The 16,452-nt window shown below is 40.6% G+C and overlaps 1 protein-coding gene across 1 annotated transcript; it reads right to left on the bottom strand.

Annotated features, from left to right (window-relative positions):
• Positions 1–3,445: 3,445 nt before the first annotated feature.
• LOC107756190 (tripartite motif-containing protein 16-like) lies at positions 3,446–15,580 on the bottom strand. The gene is made up of 6 exons (XM_016573221.1): positions 15,236–15,580; positions 12,822–12,857; positions 12,345–12,504; positions 12,157–12,204; positions 11,537–11,929; positions 3,446–3,794 (listed from the first exon to the last, which is right to left on the bottom strand). The coding sequence occupies exons 1-6, from the start codon at positions 15,578–15,580 to the stop codon at positions 3,745–3,747; spliced, it is 1,032 nt and encodes a 343-aa protein (XP_016428707.1). The 3' UTR covers positions 3,446–3,744.
• Between the last annotated feature and the right edge of the window lie 872 nt (positions 15,581–16,452).

Raw genomic sequence — 16,452 nt, 5'->3', positions numbered from 1 at the left:
AAAAAAAAAACCCCCCCTAAAAAAAAAAAAAAAAAAAAAAAAAAAAAAAAAAAAAAGCTACCTTTAAAATAAATGTTACACACACATATATAAAATGTATAAACAGGCTTATCCATGTACACTAAAAATATTTGTGTACACAATTCACTCAGAAATTGTTAGTAATTTTCACAATTACAAAGAAACAGCAAGTAATGCATTTAATTAAACATAAAATACTGAATAACTGAAACAGTATGTCACAGTAAAATATACTACAATAATCTTTGTTTAACTTACAGCTGTCACGGGTCGTGGTGCGGAGGAAGCACACGGAGAGGCAGGAATCCACGATAGAGTATTTAATTATCAAAACAAAAAAAAACACTCTGAAACTGAGGGAGACCACAACCACGATACAACTTTAACGCAAGACAAGGGAACTGAGGAAAACACAGGGCTTATAAACACATGGAACGTAATCAGGGAGAACAGAAACAGGTGAGGAGTAATCAATCAAAACAGGTGAACAGAATAAATGATGATTAACTAAATGAGAACAGGAACTGAACCAAATAGGGGCAAACAGGAACTAAACAGAAACAAACACGTGACAGATATCGCCCCCCTCCAAAAGGCGCGACCTCGCGCCACATAACATCGAGGGGTGAGAGGGCGGGCGCCTTGGAGGTCCCTCAGGACAGGCTTGGACCGGCGGAGCAGGCAACTCGGGGAGCCATGCGGAGCTGGTAGCTCAGGAGGCCATGGCGGATCCTCCGTGGCCTTAGCCGGCTCGGCCACGGGTATATGGCCCCCCCAAAAAAAATTTCTTGGGGAAAACTAGGAATCTTGCGGGGGCACTCTGGAGAAACGGGTACTTGAGGGTGCTCTGGACGGGATTCAGGGACTGGAGCCTTCCTTGGGCTAAACACAGGGACATGAGCCGTCACTGGGCTAACTTTGGGAACAGGAGCCCTCCGTGGGCTAAACTCGGGAACTGGAGCCCTCCGTGGGCTAAACTCGGGAACTGGAGCCCTCCGTGGGCTAAACTCGGGAACTGGAGCCCTCCGTGGGCTAAACTCGGGAACTGGAGCCCTCCGTGGGCTAAACTCGGGAACTGGAGCCCTCCGTGGGCTAAACTCGGGAACTGGAGCCCTCCGTGGGCTAAACTCGGGAACTGGAGCCCTCCGTGGGCTAAACTCGGGAACTGGAGCCCTCCGTGGGCTGGAGCCTTCTCTGGGCTAAACTCGGGGACTGGAGCCTTCTCTGGGCTAAACTCGGGGAATGGAACCCTCTCTGGGCTAAACTCGGGAACTGGAGCCCTCCGTGGGCTAAACTCGGGAACTGGGAAGCGCTTACGAGGAGCTGGCACTGGCGGGTGCCCTGGAGGAGCAGGCACAGCAAGGCGCTTTCGAGGTGCTGGCACTGGAGAGGACTCAGGGGCTGGAGCCGACACTGGAGCGAGCCTAGGGACCAGAACCAACCACCTTCTCCTCAGATTCCCCTCTAGGCTCGAGGTGAAAGGCACGGCTGGCGGACTTCACGTTGCGGTGTCCAGCGGGCTTGGGTCAATGGCAGCCAGCGGGCTGGAGTGAGCCGCGGCCGGCGGGCTCGTCTTCGGAGCGGCAAAATGTGTGGCGGTTTCCATGCCGCGGGGAAAAAAAACGGGAAAACAAAAACTATTCAAAAAGGCAGAAAACAAACACGGGGGAAAAGACACCGCTTACGTTCAGTTTTTTCTGAAGGTCTTGCATTCTGTCACGGGTCGTGGTGCGGAGGAAGCACACGGAGAGGCAGGAATCCACGATAGAGTATTTAATTATCAAAACAAAAAAAAACACTCTGAAACTGAGGGAGACCACAACCACGATACAACTTTAACGCAAGACAAGGGAACTGAGGAAAACACAGGGCTTATAAACACATGGAACGTAATCAGGGAGAACAGAAACAGGTGAGGAGTAATCAATCAAAACAGGTGAACAGAATAAATGATGATTAGCTAAATGAGAACAGGAACTGAACCAAATAGGGGCAAACAGGAACTAAACAGAAACAAACACGTGACAACAGCTTTGAAAATTTTTGACATTTATTTTTTATGTAAAAAGTATTAATTACCATTTAATGTGAAAATTTATATTATGTTAATAAGAAAATACTTGTACTTACAAACAGTAAAACCAGATGTTTTCAGAATTCCCTCCATGATGCATCACATTTGGTTATACTTTATTATTACATTTTTAAAGTAATGTTGCTTCTTGGTTTTGTTTTATATTATATTATCTGTGTTTACTGCATTATTTTAGTGTCTTGTGTGTTTTTGATGGAGTTTTGTGCACCCCCCCATAATGCACAGGAAATTTTTCAAAATCGTAAATAAAAGAAATATTATTTGGAGAATGTTTTGCAAGGAAATCATATTTTTCATATTTCATTCAAAGTATTTGCTGCTTCTTTTTTACAATTTCTGAGTGAAAATAGTTTTAAAGTAAATCCAGTGCATCTGAAATGCCATCAACATATTTTTACAGTGAATTTCTGGCATCCACAGCTGCCAATGTTTTTATACAGTAACGTACTGTAAATACACAGGATTATTTTTACAGTGCATGGTGGTAGAGGTGTGTTAGGAGTATTTTTAACACCTGACACATGAGACACAGAGATTCTGCACATCTAACAGACTGCAGGAATATGAAGGTGTTACAGTATGAGCAGGGCAGGACTTATGGGGCCGGGGGCCCCTGGGCTTGAGGTTATGTTTGGGCCCCATACCTACTACAAATTATTATGGAGTAACACAAAATACACAAAAAAGTAAAATATGCTTTCAGGTTCATATACTGTATGAAATCAATAGGCAGCATGTCTAGCCTAGTCAAAGTTTAGATGTAATATTAAATAGTCAACATAATACAATAAACAATAAATCTCTCAGTTGAGAGATCAAAAACCTGAAATAACTGTAAGGGTGGTTTCCCTACAGTGGTTCAGGCTGTAGGATTGCCGAATGACTAAAGAAATGTTATCAGCACGATGGTATAAAACTGTACATTTCTAGTCTATTACCACCCACTGCCACTTATACCAACGACGGAAATAAGCGCAGTTAGAATAGCTAAATATGTGGGAGAGTGTTGCTATTGAGTGACTATTGTATTGCAATAGGTAGCACTTCAAAGTTAATGTTGAATCAAGAGTAGTTAGCACATAATTAATAATTGAAATGGTTTAATAACAAACAAGCAGAAAAACTCACTGAGTGTGTTCATGTTCTTCTGTAGAAGCTGAAAGAAGAGTTTTATAACTGATGATGTAAATGATGATTTGCACAGATATCTGCTCATCTGTACTGAGACACTGATGATACACTGAACATGAAGAGTTCAGCTACATGAAAAGATCAAACAGATTCATAATTCCTGACTGATGTGTTTTATCTCCATCAGATTCCCATCAGCTCACTCTGGATCTGAAAACAGTGAATAAAAACCTCCGTCTGTCTGAGAGCAACAGAGTGATTAAATACACTGGCAGAGATCAGCCGTATCCTGATCATCCAGACAGATTTGATGTGTATCGTCAGGTGTTGTGCAGAGAGAGTGTGTGTGGACGCTGTTACTGGGAGATTGAGTGGAGTGGAGATTATGGTGTGTGTATATCAGTGTCATATAAGAGCATCAGCAGGAAGGGATTGGGTAATGAGTGTTTGTTTGGATATAATGATCAGTCCTGGAGTTTGATCTGCTGTCCCTCCAGTTACTCATTCATACACAATAACATACAGACTGATCTCTCTGTAGAGTCCATCATCAGCAGAATAGGAATGTTTGTGGATCACAGTGCAGGAACTCTGTCCTTCTACAGTGTCTCTGACACAATGAGCCTCATCCACACAGTCCAGACCACATTCACTCAGACGCTCTATCCTGGGTTTATGGTTTATAATGGATCAGTGAAACTGTGCTGATGAATCAGAATAAACTGACGAGAGATTCTACCCATAATGCTTTGAGCTGCATGATGAATCAGTAACAGTGAGATGTTATAGTCTCTTCTTTTCTCTTCATGATATTAATACTGCAGCTGAAATTCTGTCAGTGAAATAACACGTCAGAATAAATGTGTGTATTAAATCCTCATATAGACAGTAAGATCAGTGTGTGTGTGTGTGTGTGTGTGTGTGTGAGTCCTGCTGAGTGACTATGTGTTTTTGTGCTTTTATTTGTGTTGATTGAAATCAGTCATTTAGTTTTTATTGTAGTGTCACAATTTTTATTATTACTATCAAAATGACTTTTCAGTTCAAATGATCACACACAGTCAATAAATCATTTTCATTATTCACCTTATGGAGCTCCGGCCCTTTCCAGCATTTTGTGTTCTTCTGTCTTCCGCCGTCACAAGCCGCTGTTTTTATTATCATACATTTAGCTGTTAACCTCAGAATTCAGCATTTTTATTTTTAGGCTACAGCTTGTTAATAATTTGTGTTACAGTTTTTCTCGATTGCTAACACACTATAACTGATTCATTTGGCCCGATTTCCCAAACCATTCATTCAGTTCTCCAAACAAAGACACATTTCTAAACACATTTCTTGATAATGATGGCATACTATTGCTATTATTATTGTAGAAACTTAATTTCCTGTAAAGTTGCTTTGCAATGATTTGTATCGTGAAAAGCGCTGTACAAATAAACTTGACTTGACTTGACTTGGCATACGTCACTTCCTGTTTGTTGCTGCCGCGTGTTTTGAATTGAAGCTCCGTCAAGTTAATTCTTTACCATCTATTTTCTTTACCATCTATCTTAAAATCAATTTTATACACCATCATTTTCGTTTCTATAACGTGTGAATATATCCCCCATTGTATTCTACAACAAAAACAATTGGAGCACCTTGTTATCACTAGTTTTATTTTGATTTGCCAAGTCTGCTACTAGCTTATAGCCCATTAGCATTGCTAATGCGGTTTCCGCTAATCTTGTTTACATTGCTTACACTCCATTCTTTTACTCACTGTTATTTGCTTTAAATGGCAGATTTGTGTTTACCTTTGAGTGCAGGTCAAGTCTAGTCAACCCTGCAAACATGTCCTTGCGGGCCCATGCTGGCTTTTTGCAGGCACAGTGGGCTAAGGCCAGCCTACACTAAACCTAAACAGGCCCGGTGCGGGCTTGCCCAGGCGAGGCCCACAGCTTTGGGCTCACCGCAGGCACTCTGTGAGCAGCCTACACTACGGGACTGCCCACATCATCATCTTCTTCTGAAAGAGACGCCGCTTACAAATGGCTTTCAGCTCTGGGTCTCTAAGTGCTCTAAAGTTATAAATAACGGTCTTGAGCTGTTAGATAGTAATTTATGTTCTTAGCAGATGTTTTATCATCCAAACTATTTCCTAGAAAGTTCACATAGAGTGTAAGTGGCAAATTCAATTCAATTCAATTCAGTACACTTTATTGTCCCCAATGGGGAAATTTGTCTTGGACCCTGGAGCCCGCATACATATACACTGATCAAGCATTAGATTATATAATAAAAACCCACATAGACATAGATGAGCCAACATTCCAAACCACAATAACAAAAAACAAAGTTAACGTAAAATTACATGTAAAATAAACTCTAATCGATGTATCTGTATCGTCTGCCAGAAGGCAGCAACTCGTATTCTGAATATAAGCTATATGTGAGGGATCGGATAATATCTTAGTAACTTCCTTAAGAACCGACTGCTCATAAAATTATTCCTTGGTTTGATATTCCCTTTTCCCTATAATTCCCATAGCCATCTTTACCAGATTTAGAGCTGTATCATCTGAGTATTTTATTATGAGGTTACTGGAATCATGACTTTTGCATTAATTTGTATACAATGTAAAAAGAATCGGAGAACTAACAAAGCCTTGTGGAACACCTGTACTTGTCCTTCTAACCTCTGGTATACTGTGGTTAACCTTGACCTGCTGCCTTCGATTAGTTAAAAACGAATAATACCATTTGATTAAAAAGGGATTTACACCCAACTGCCCCAGTTTTTTAATCAAACAGTGGGGTTTAATTGTATCAAAAGGTGAACTAAAATCAACGAATAACAACCGTGCATAGGCTTTTAGACTCTCTAGATGTTTCGCCATAGCATTAGTTATGGTGTTAATAGCATGCTTCGTACCACGACCTTGTCTGTAGGCGAACTGGAGTGGATATAAAACAGGTTTTACCTCTGTCTTTAGCAAAGACACCATATACCTCTCAAAGCACTTCATAACACATGATGTCAAGGCTATTGGCCTATAATCATTATTCTCCACTGGACATGATGTCTTTGGTAAAGGAACAATAACAGATTATTTCCAAATATCAGGGACAGTATGACAATCCACAGATTGTTGAAAAACAGGACACCATGCAATGGTGAGCTCCTCTGCACATGATTTTAAAAGAACAGCTGAAATACCATCAAGTCCAGTGGACTTTCTAGTGTTAATTTGATTAAAAATTGAACAAACCTTCTGAGGGTCAATTTTCACTCTGAGAGAAGTGTCCTCGCTTACAACAGTCTCCGGGAAGTGCATACCTTCCTGAGTGTAATCCTGTGTATCAAATCTGAGATAAAACTCATTTAATTCAGTTGCCTTCTCTAAATCATTATTAGTAAAGAGGTGCTTACTTCCAGTGTTCATATTTGTCATCGCTTTAATAGTGTCCCATAACTTTTTTGATGGAGTGAAGTTAAACCTCTGCTCTAAGATCTCCTGATGTCTTTTCTTAGCACCTCTCAACATAACAGTGAGTTCTTTTTGTACCACTCTCAGTCCAACCCAATCTTCCTTAAATGCCTGCTTCTTTCAATTAATACATTCTTTAATTTCTTTGGTAATTTATGGCTTGTTATTGGGAAAGACAGTTAGACATTTCTTTTCCAGGACATTGTCCACACAAAATTTAATATTCAGTCGTTGTGTCAGTAGCCTCATGAATGTCTCCGTTCTGTAGGATTTCCCAGTCCGTGCTCAAAAAACATCCTTTAAGTGTCTCTACACTGTTCTCTGACCACACAGATATAGCCTTGACCTCAGGTTTCCTGCTTTTAAAAACAGTTCTATAAGTTGGAATTAAATGAATCATATTGTGGTCAGAGCTGGACAATGGAGGCTTCGCCTTTGCGTTATAGGTATTTTTAACATTGCCATAACATTTGTCCAGAATATCCCGCGTTTCACATCTGACAATGATTAAAATGATTAAAATGATTAAAATCACCCACAATAAAAACGGGAGCACACTGTTCTTTGTAACTTATTCTGAACACAATCAGCAGTTTGAGCCGCTGATTTCGCAGCATTTCCATCCGGTGGGATATATGCCATGCATAAAATGATGTTCCAAAATTCCCAGGGTAAATACACAGGTCTTAAGGACAAATAAAGCAACTCCAGGTTGGGGTTACATACCTTGTCCCGTACAGTGTATTGAGTACACCAGTCATCCTTAATATAAACACTGATACCTCCTCCTCTGCTCTTCCCAGTCGCCTCCATCCTATCCAGACGCACGAAGAAAAGCCATCCAATTCGAATAACGAGTCAGGAATGCTTTGATGTAGCCAGGTCTCCGTTAGCACTATAATGACAGCTTCACAATACTCGTAACACACCCGGACATTGATGCGAAGCTCTTCCATTTTCCGTCTCAGTGAACGCACATTCCCCATGATAGCCGTGCGAGCGGAGGCCTGTGGCCTCTCCTTCTGACTCATTGTCATATTCCTGCCTCTCTTTCAAAGACATTTCCGACGTAGTAGCCGCTCTTCCACAGTCACAGGGAAAAAATCAACTGCCGGAATAATGTCCTTTGTGCGAAGAGACAACAGTGCATCTCTGGAGTAAGTGAGCGGCGGCAGACTTACATCCTCCACGCTCCTTGCGTAGCGCAGCATTTTTCACAAAGTCCGAATATAATCAACCTGAGAAAAACAAAAGCAGTGATTCTCGTTGTCCAGGCCAGCATAATGCTGACAAAACAGTCACTCAATTATATTATGTCTAAAAGAACTTTAAGATCTTTAAAAAAGTTTAAAACAAACAAACAAACAGACACAATCAGTGTAGCATAGCAGCAGCAGAGTCCAGGTCACCAGCAGGGCAGCGCCTCTGGAAACCACATACTAGAATCTGTAGCTCTAATGTGATTTGATAAGATGCCCATTTTGGGACCATGCCCACTTGGTACCCATGTAGACCCAGCATAAACCATGTGGGGCCCACATATACATGTTGGCTGGGTAGGGTGTTTTATGTTTCCTTAAGTAAAGCCATGTTGTAGAGAGAGTTAGAAATAGCAAGCAGCAGTAGCCAGCATGGCTCACCTGCTGAACACATTGTGCTGTGTCCTGGTTGGGAAATGTTTCATTTCAAGCCCAGTCTAAGGGAGTTTTTTTTTTTTCTATTTAAGTGTACATTGCTGATGTTTTTTGCAGAGATGCATGGTACATGTATATATAGCCTATGTTTGGAATGATGCTAAAAGGTTTAAGACAGTGTATTTGTATGCATTTTAGAAGGACTCTTTATTGGTGAGGACACCACATCATGGTCCAGTTTGAATATGGATTTAAAGTTATTTTTGACGTGAGACCATAGTCTGGACTATTTTTGATTGTTCCTGATTAGGAACAGAGTCTGGTGTCTGTGAGCTGTGGCGTGTTTTCATTACAAGAGGTTGGATTATTAATTTCCTATCAGCCAACTTTAGCTACGAACAGTGTTTGGAAATTGATGCACTACAGATAAGACTTTCACACACATCAACTTTCACATGACGAAATCCTACAATCTTACATTGCTTTGTTTGCTTTTTTTTGGTACTTTTGTGTATTTACATTTTTGGCTATATGTAGCTGTATTAATCTGAATTGAATGTTTTCTATTTTGTATTTAATAAATCCATTGATTTGAAATCCCTTTGACTGCTGTACATTTTTGACAATATATACATTAGTGGTGACTGCATCCATTTCAGATACTGTATATAATAACTGTTTTTCCCAAAGACTTAAGTTATAGTAGCTGAAAAGTATTTAAAGTGCAACAGATGTATTGTTATAGATCAGGGGTGTATCCTGTTCCTGGAGATCTACCTTCCTACAGAGTTAATTTCCAACCCTGATTAAACAAACCTGTCCTAATTAGTTGGTTAAGTTGTGTTTGATCAGGACCAGGTTGGGCACCCCTGTTGTAGATTAATAGTGTGGGCTAAGGGAGGTTGAATATTATCAACATTCATGTTGATAATATAAATGATGAGTTAGGACTTGCGTTTACTGACTTCATAAACTCTTTTGGAGTCGAGCAAAACATAACCAGACCCACTCATCGTTTTAATCATGCGCTAGATTTAATCGAATGCGCTAGACGAAATGACTAGCAACATGGGCACTATCTTCTCTAATACATTAGAAGCTGTTGTTCCCATCAAATTAAATATGGTTAGAGAAAAACATACTGTGCCATGGTACAACAGCAATACCCATTCTCTCAAGAAAAAAACTTGTAATCTTGAACGCAAATGGAGAAAAAACTAACTTGGAAGTTTTTAGAATTGCGTGAAAAAACAGTATGTCCTTCTCAATATTATTAACTCGTCGTTGTCTTTAGGTCACGTCCCAAAACCATTCAAGCTGGCGGTTATTAAGCCTCTTATTAAGAAACCACAACTAGATCCTAGTGATCTGGCAAATTACAGACCCATTTAAAATCTTCCGTTTATGTCTAAAATTTTCGAAAAAAGTTGTGTCTGCTCAATTGTGTTCCTTCCTGCAAAAAAAATGATATCTATAAAGAATTTCAGTCAGGTTTCTGGCCCCATCATAGCACAGAAACTGCACTTGTTAAAATTACAAATGACTTGTTTCTTGCGTCAGACCAAGGCTGTATCTCATTGCTAGTTTTACTTGATCTTAGTGCTGCGTTCGACACTATAGATCATGACATACTCATAGATCGATTACAAAACTATACAGGTATTCAAGGGCAGCCCTTAAAAATGTAAAAGATTGGATGACCAATAATTTTCTCCTATTAAATTCGGATATGACAGAGATATTACTTATTGGACCAAAAGACAGTACACAGAATCTCTTGGATTACAATTTGCATCTAGACAGATGTACTGTTACTTCCTCTACAGTCAAAAATTTGGGTGTTATATTAGACAATAACTTGTATTTTGAAAATATTTCCCATGTTACAAAAACAGCATTCTTCCATCTTAAAAACATTGCTAAGTTACGGAACATGCTACCTGTTTCTGATGCAGAAATCATCAGAAATTCCTCGTATGTGTAAACATACCTGGTAATAAAGCTCATTCTGATTCTGATTCTGCAGAAAAATGCTTTTCATACTTTAGACTATCTTATCTTACAGATTTAAAACGTTTACTCAAGTAATATTCTAAACAGTGACTTTAACTTCTACCAAAGTCATTTTCTGGTAAGATATCTGTACTTTTACTTAAGTTAAAGCACTGTTTATTTAATTTCTATTTTTGTTCTATTTTATTTTCCTGTAATTAGTTTCTTTGTTCTTATTTTATTATTGACTGTTTGGTTGTCTTCAGTAAGTTTGAGAACTTAATGTTAATGCATAGAAAAAAAGTAAAAGCATTGGGTTGTTATTGTTTTTTGTTGTTGTTTTTTTTTGTGCCAAAATGGTGTCAACATCCTGACGACTGCACCAAAAACATAAGAGCATATCTCCATACCAGGAATATTGGATCCAGTCTTTTTACCAGATCCTGTCAGAAGACATTCGTTTTGTCTGAGACTCAAAACTGTGTTAACTCAAAGTCTTCTGTCATCCTGAGAGGTTAACAGAGGAATCCAGGGAAGAGCAGAAAGCAGGAGACAAGTGATGATCAAATGGGCAGGATTTATTAAATCATATTAGTTGTGTATGTTTCAATGCTCCGATTTCTTCAACAAGTGTTATTATATCAAACCAAAAGTAATGGAAAATTTCTGCTTCACAACATCGTGTGATGTTAAAAACCTGGAAATGGAGACAATCTCTGATCTCTTAATCATGAAGAGAAATATACATAAGATAGACAATCATAAGATAAAACAATATTACGATTATATGACATTCAGAGAAGATGCTCTCTCTCTCTCTGTGTGTGTGTGTCTGTGTATGTGTGTGTTTTCACAGGAAGTGTGCTGCTATACTGTCTATATAAGGATTTATTACACGCATATATTCTGACGTTATTTCACTGACAGAAGTTCAGCTGCAGTATTAATGTTATGAAGTGAAAAGAAGAGACTCTATAACATCTCACTGTTCCTGATTCATCATGCAGCTCAAAGCATTATGGGTAGAATCTCTCGTCAGTCTATTCTGATTCATCAACACAGTTTCACTGATCCATTATAAACCATAAACCCAGGATAGAGCGTCTGAGTGAATGTGGTCTGGACTGTGTGGATGAGGCTCATTGTGTCAGAGACGCTGTAGAAGGACATAGTTCCTGCACTGTGATCCACAAACACTCCTATTCTCCTGCTGATGAACTCTACAGAGAGATCAGTCTTTATGTTATTGTGTATGAATGAGTAACTGGAGGGACGGCAGATCATACTCCAGGACTGATCATTATATCCAAACCCACACTCATAACCCTGTCCCTTCCTGCTGATGCTCTTATATGACACTGATATACGCACAACACCAAACACATTAAATCCACTCCACTCAATCTCCCAGTAACAGCGTCCACACACACTCTCTCTACACAACACCTGAGGATACACATAAAATCTGTCTGGATGACCAGGATATGACTGATTTGCGTCAGTGTATTTAATCACTCTGTTGCTCTCAGACAGACGGAGGCGTTTATTCACTGTGTTCAGATCCAGAGAGAGCTGATGGGAATCTGATGGAGATAAAACACATCAGAATCAGGAATTATGAATCTGTTTGATCTTTTCATGTAGCTGAACTCTTCATGTTCAGTGTATCATCAGTGTCTCAGTACAGATGAGCAGATATCTGTGCAAATCATCATTTACATCATCAGTTATAAAACTCTTCTTTCAGCTTCTACAGGAAGAACATGAACACACTCAGTGAGTTTTTCTGCTTGTTTTCTTACTGACTTACATTGTAGAAAGTCGTTCCTGGTTCTGGGAACAATGTTGGTGAATGTGACTGTGGAAATCAACAGACATGAACAGTGTGATTCTCATGATCCTGCATCCATTCCTAAGACATTTCTAATATGATGTTCTCCATGATATGAGCTGATGATGGACTGGTTTCTGAGAGCAGATGAATCTCCAGGACTTTACCTCTGTCTGAGATCTTCTTGAGCTCCTCTTTGCAGAAATCCTCCAGTTTGTCTCTCAGCTGATGGACAGATTCTCTCAGAGCATCAGAAGAGACGAGAGAACTGAAGAGATCCTCATTTACGTCTGTAGATTCAGGAGATTCTGAGAGAGACTGGAAACTCTACAGAGTTATAAATCAGAAGGAGAAATGAGGAAAAAGTTGAAATGTTACATAAGTTTTGAACAGTTGGTGGTTCTAGTGGTGTTTGACAGCTAAATATATCTTCCAGAAGAAAGAGCTCAGAGAAATGATTGCTAAGAGATTTCCAGAGCTGAAAGCCATTTGTAAGCGGCGTCTCTTTCAGAAGAAGATGATCAGATGAGAGTCTGACTGATGATTATATAATAAGACACTCATGAAATGTTTCTCTGTGAGTCTCTGTCACAGCAGGATCTGCTCAAGTCCACTCTGATCCTGTTCTTGTAGATCTGTGTTACCTGCAGGAACTGGATGTGATCCTGTGTGTGTGAAAGCTGCTCCAGCTCAGCGTCTCTCCTCCTCAGATCATTGATCTCCTGCTCCAGTCGCTCCAGTCGTCCTTCAGCTCGACTCACTGCAGTCTTTTCCTGATCTCTGATCAGCCGTTTCAGCTCAGAGCAGCTTCTCTCAATAGGGCGGATGAGCTCAGTAAAGATCCTCTCACTGTCCTCCACTGCTGTCTGTGCAGAGCGCTGTTAGGACACACAGTGATTCAGGCTTCAGTGAGTCTGAACTGAGACGGAGACAAACTTCTCTTCTTCTCCAGACTCACCTTATGAGACTCCACAGCCTCTCTCAGCTGCTGAAGATCTTTCTCTCTCTGCTGGATTCTCTGCTGGAGCGTCTTCTGCGTCTCCTTCAGCTGGTGCTGCAGGACAAACAGATGATAGTGAATCTCACAGAAAACTACTGCCACTAAATCATCATGTGAACAGATGAATCCAGTAAAAGTGGAGCTGATAACTAATGGCTGTAGGTTCAAACTCCAGAAGTGACGATTGGTTTCAATCATCATACATGAATTATCATGAAGATTAAGGCCTGTTTCACACTGCAAGCGTAAGTATTATAAAGGTGAAATTGACACAGACGTAGAGCTTAACACTGACAGTGTTTCTGCATTTTGACTGATGCAAGTTTATATATTATGTCAAAGAACCGGTGAATAGTTAAATACATTATTTGATGTTGCTTAAATCAAGGTCTGTTTCATGAAACATTGTTAATATGGTGCCGATATATACACATATGAAACGTGTGTCAGCAATATTTCATCAGTGTCTAGTTTTACAAGAACTCCTTCTGATCCACTGAAATTCTGGCTTCTGCCATTTTACTGCTTGAATACAGAGACACAAACACAAAACAGCTCAGCTGCACTTCAGTTTCTCTTTCCCTGAAATCAGGTGATTCCTGATTCCTGGTTCTGTGTTTGAGTCACGTGTGTAAAACAGACTTGTCTATAAGACTGAAAAGCAGCTTCCTCATTCCTGCTCCTGTAGAGTCTCTCTCTCTCATACACACACAGTAAAATCATAGTAAATTAAATACACAATCAACGGTTTAACATGCTTGAGAATCTTTCTGTCATTTTGATCTTGCTTTTTATCTATAAAATTCCTAGTTGTTGTTTTTGGCCCTTCCATTGAAAATCATGGAAATCAATTAAATCACAAAGTAATAATGCATCAATAAAATGATGCAGGAGAGCCATGTCAGAAACTCTCATCCTGCCATGGATGTTGATTGGTTAAGGTTGTTGAACATGCGCAGGTAGGTAAAGAGAGTCGGGGTGTGTGTCAAGGGGGTTCTTCAGTAAAGGAGAGTGCAAGAAAGAACATACGTGTGAACTCTTTTATTTTACATGACATGGTGTTAGAAGCTGTTGAATTGAGTGCAGCTTGAACCCTGCCTGTAGAATGTTTAATCCTTTTCTTTCGAAAATCCAGTGGGCAGTCATATTGCTGCAGTGCCCGGGGAGCAGTTGGGGGTTTGGTGCCTTGCTCAAGGGTCTCATCTCAGTCGTGGTATTGAGGATGGAAGAGAGTGTTGTACATTCACTCCCCCCACCTACAATCCCTGCCAGACCTGAGACTCGAACCTGTAACCTTCAGGTTACAAGTCCGACTCTCTATCCATTAGGCCATGACTGCGCCTAATGGATGCAGTTCTCTAGTCTACACAATGGGAAAGCGAAGCGGAGACAATTTGAGCTTCCTTCAGCTTTATATAATATATAAAATAACTTTTAATAACTTTTTTATAGGGCTGCACGATAAATCGCATGCGATATTTAATGCGCATCTTGTCAGAAAGCCGGTTCTGTAATCAGCGGTAAATCTCCATCACGTGCTTGCTTTCACATTGAGCAGCATTAACTACACAGAGCCACTGTTCACCGACACATGCGATTTATCGTGCAGCCCTGCTTTTTTAATAACTTACTTACAGGCTGTGAGTCAGAAGCACCAGACTGTCCTTGCAAAGTTGGAATTGCCCCACTTTATAGTCAAGTCAAATCAAGTCACCTTTATTTATATAGCGCTTTTAACAATACAGTGTCAAAGCAACTGTACAGCATTAATTTGGAAAATATAGTGTCAATAATTTAAAATGATAATAGTAAACACTCAATTTTCAGTTAAAGGCAGTTCATCATTGAATTCAGTGATGTCATCATCTAGCTTAGTTCAGTTTAAATTCTGTCTGTGCAATCAAGTCGACGATATCGCTGGAAATTAAGTGTCCCCAACTAAGCAAGCCAGAGGTGACAGCGGCAAGGAACCAAAACTCCATCGGTGACAGAATGGAGAAAAAACCTTGGGAGAAACCAGGCTCAGTCGGGGGGCCAGTTCTCCTCTGGTAAGGACACCAAGTGCAGCTCGAGCTGGAGGCCGTGGAGAAGCAGGCCCAGCTGCGAGAGTGGAGAGCTGCTCTGGAAACATCCCGGGCTGACGCTCACAAGTCCGGGGTATGTATACAGCACGTCGCTAACACTCCACAGTGTTTCACTGCACAGGCCCCATACATACAGGACGCGATCTTCCCACGTCTTCTTCATTCCCGCGCTGGGACACCATGGACCCTGGGTGTACCAGCAGTGGAAGACGTGAGCCAGGCCCCAGGCGAGGACCTCTCCCCCTTCGTTGCCTCTGGTCTTTGAGATCTTCACCCGGAACCGCTTCGCTCCCCTCCGTGAGACGGAACGCAACGCCATTATCGTTGGAGACTCCATCATCCGGCATGTCTGTGCTGCCCTAGCTAAAGGTAAAGTGCACACTCACTGTTTTCCGGGTGCTCGTGTTCTCGATGTTTCTGCCCAGATACCCGCGATCCTGAAGGGTGATGAGAGCATCAGCGCTGTCGTGCTGCACGTGGGCGTGAATGACACTAAGCTGCGGCAGACGGAGACTCTGAAGAGGGACTTCAGGAACCTGATCGAGACGGTACGCAGCACATCGCCCGCGACGAGGATCGTTGTGTCAGGACCGCTTCCCACGTATAGACGAAGCGGAAAAAGCTTCGTCTAGGACACGAAAGGTTCAGTAGACTGTTTGCTTTAAACTAATGGTTATGTTCTACCCGCTTAAATGATAGAAGTACTTGCATTGTCCAATCTATAAAGACTGTGTCTGTTCCCTGAATAGTGAGGTCAAAATATAAATTTAATGCAGGATCTATAAAAAATACCTGATCGTGATTAAACCGGAAAAATGCAAAATAAATTAACAAAATCATATTTTAAAGCTTGGGCTCTTAAACATTAGATCACTCGCACCAAAAGCAGTTATTGTAAATGAAATGATCACAGAGAATAGTTTTGATGTACTCTGCTTGACTGAAACCTGGCTCAAACCAAATGACTATATTGGTCTAAATGAGTCTACTCCACCAAGCTACTGTTATAAGCATGATCCCCGTCAGACTGGTCGTGGCAGCGGTGTTGCAACAATATATAGTGATATTCTCAATGTTACTCAGAAAACAGGATACAGGTTTAACTCATTCGAAATACTAATGCTTAATGTTACACTGTCAGATATGCAAAAGAAATATATCGTATCTCTTGCTCTGGCTACTGTGTATAGA

This window comes from Sinocyclocheilus rhinocerous, unplaced genomic scaffold (genome assembly GCF_001515625.1).
Source record: "Sinocyclocheilus rhinocerous isolate Xijiao unplaced genomic scaffold, SAMN03320098_v1.1 scaffold3308, whole genome shotgun sequence".
NCBI lineage: Eukaryota > Metazoa > Chordata > Actinopteri > Cypriniformes > Cyprinidae > Sinocyclocheilus > Sinocyclocheilus rhinocerous.
This window is presented reverse-complemented; position numbering and strand designations above follow the sequence as displayed.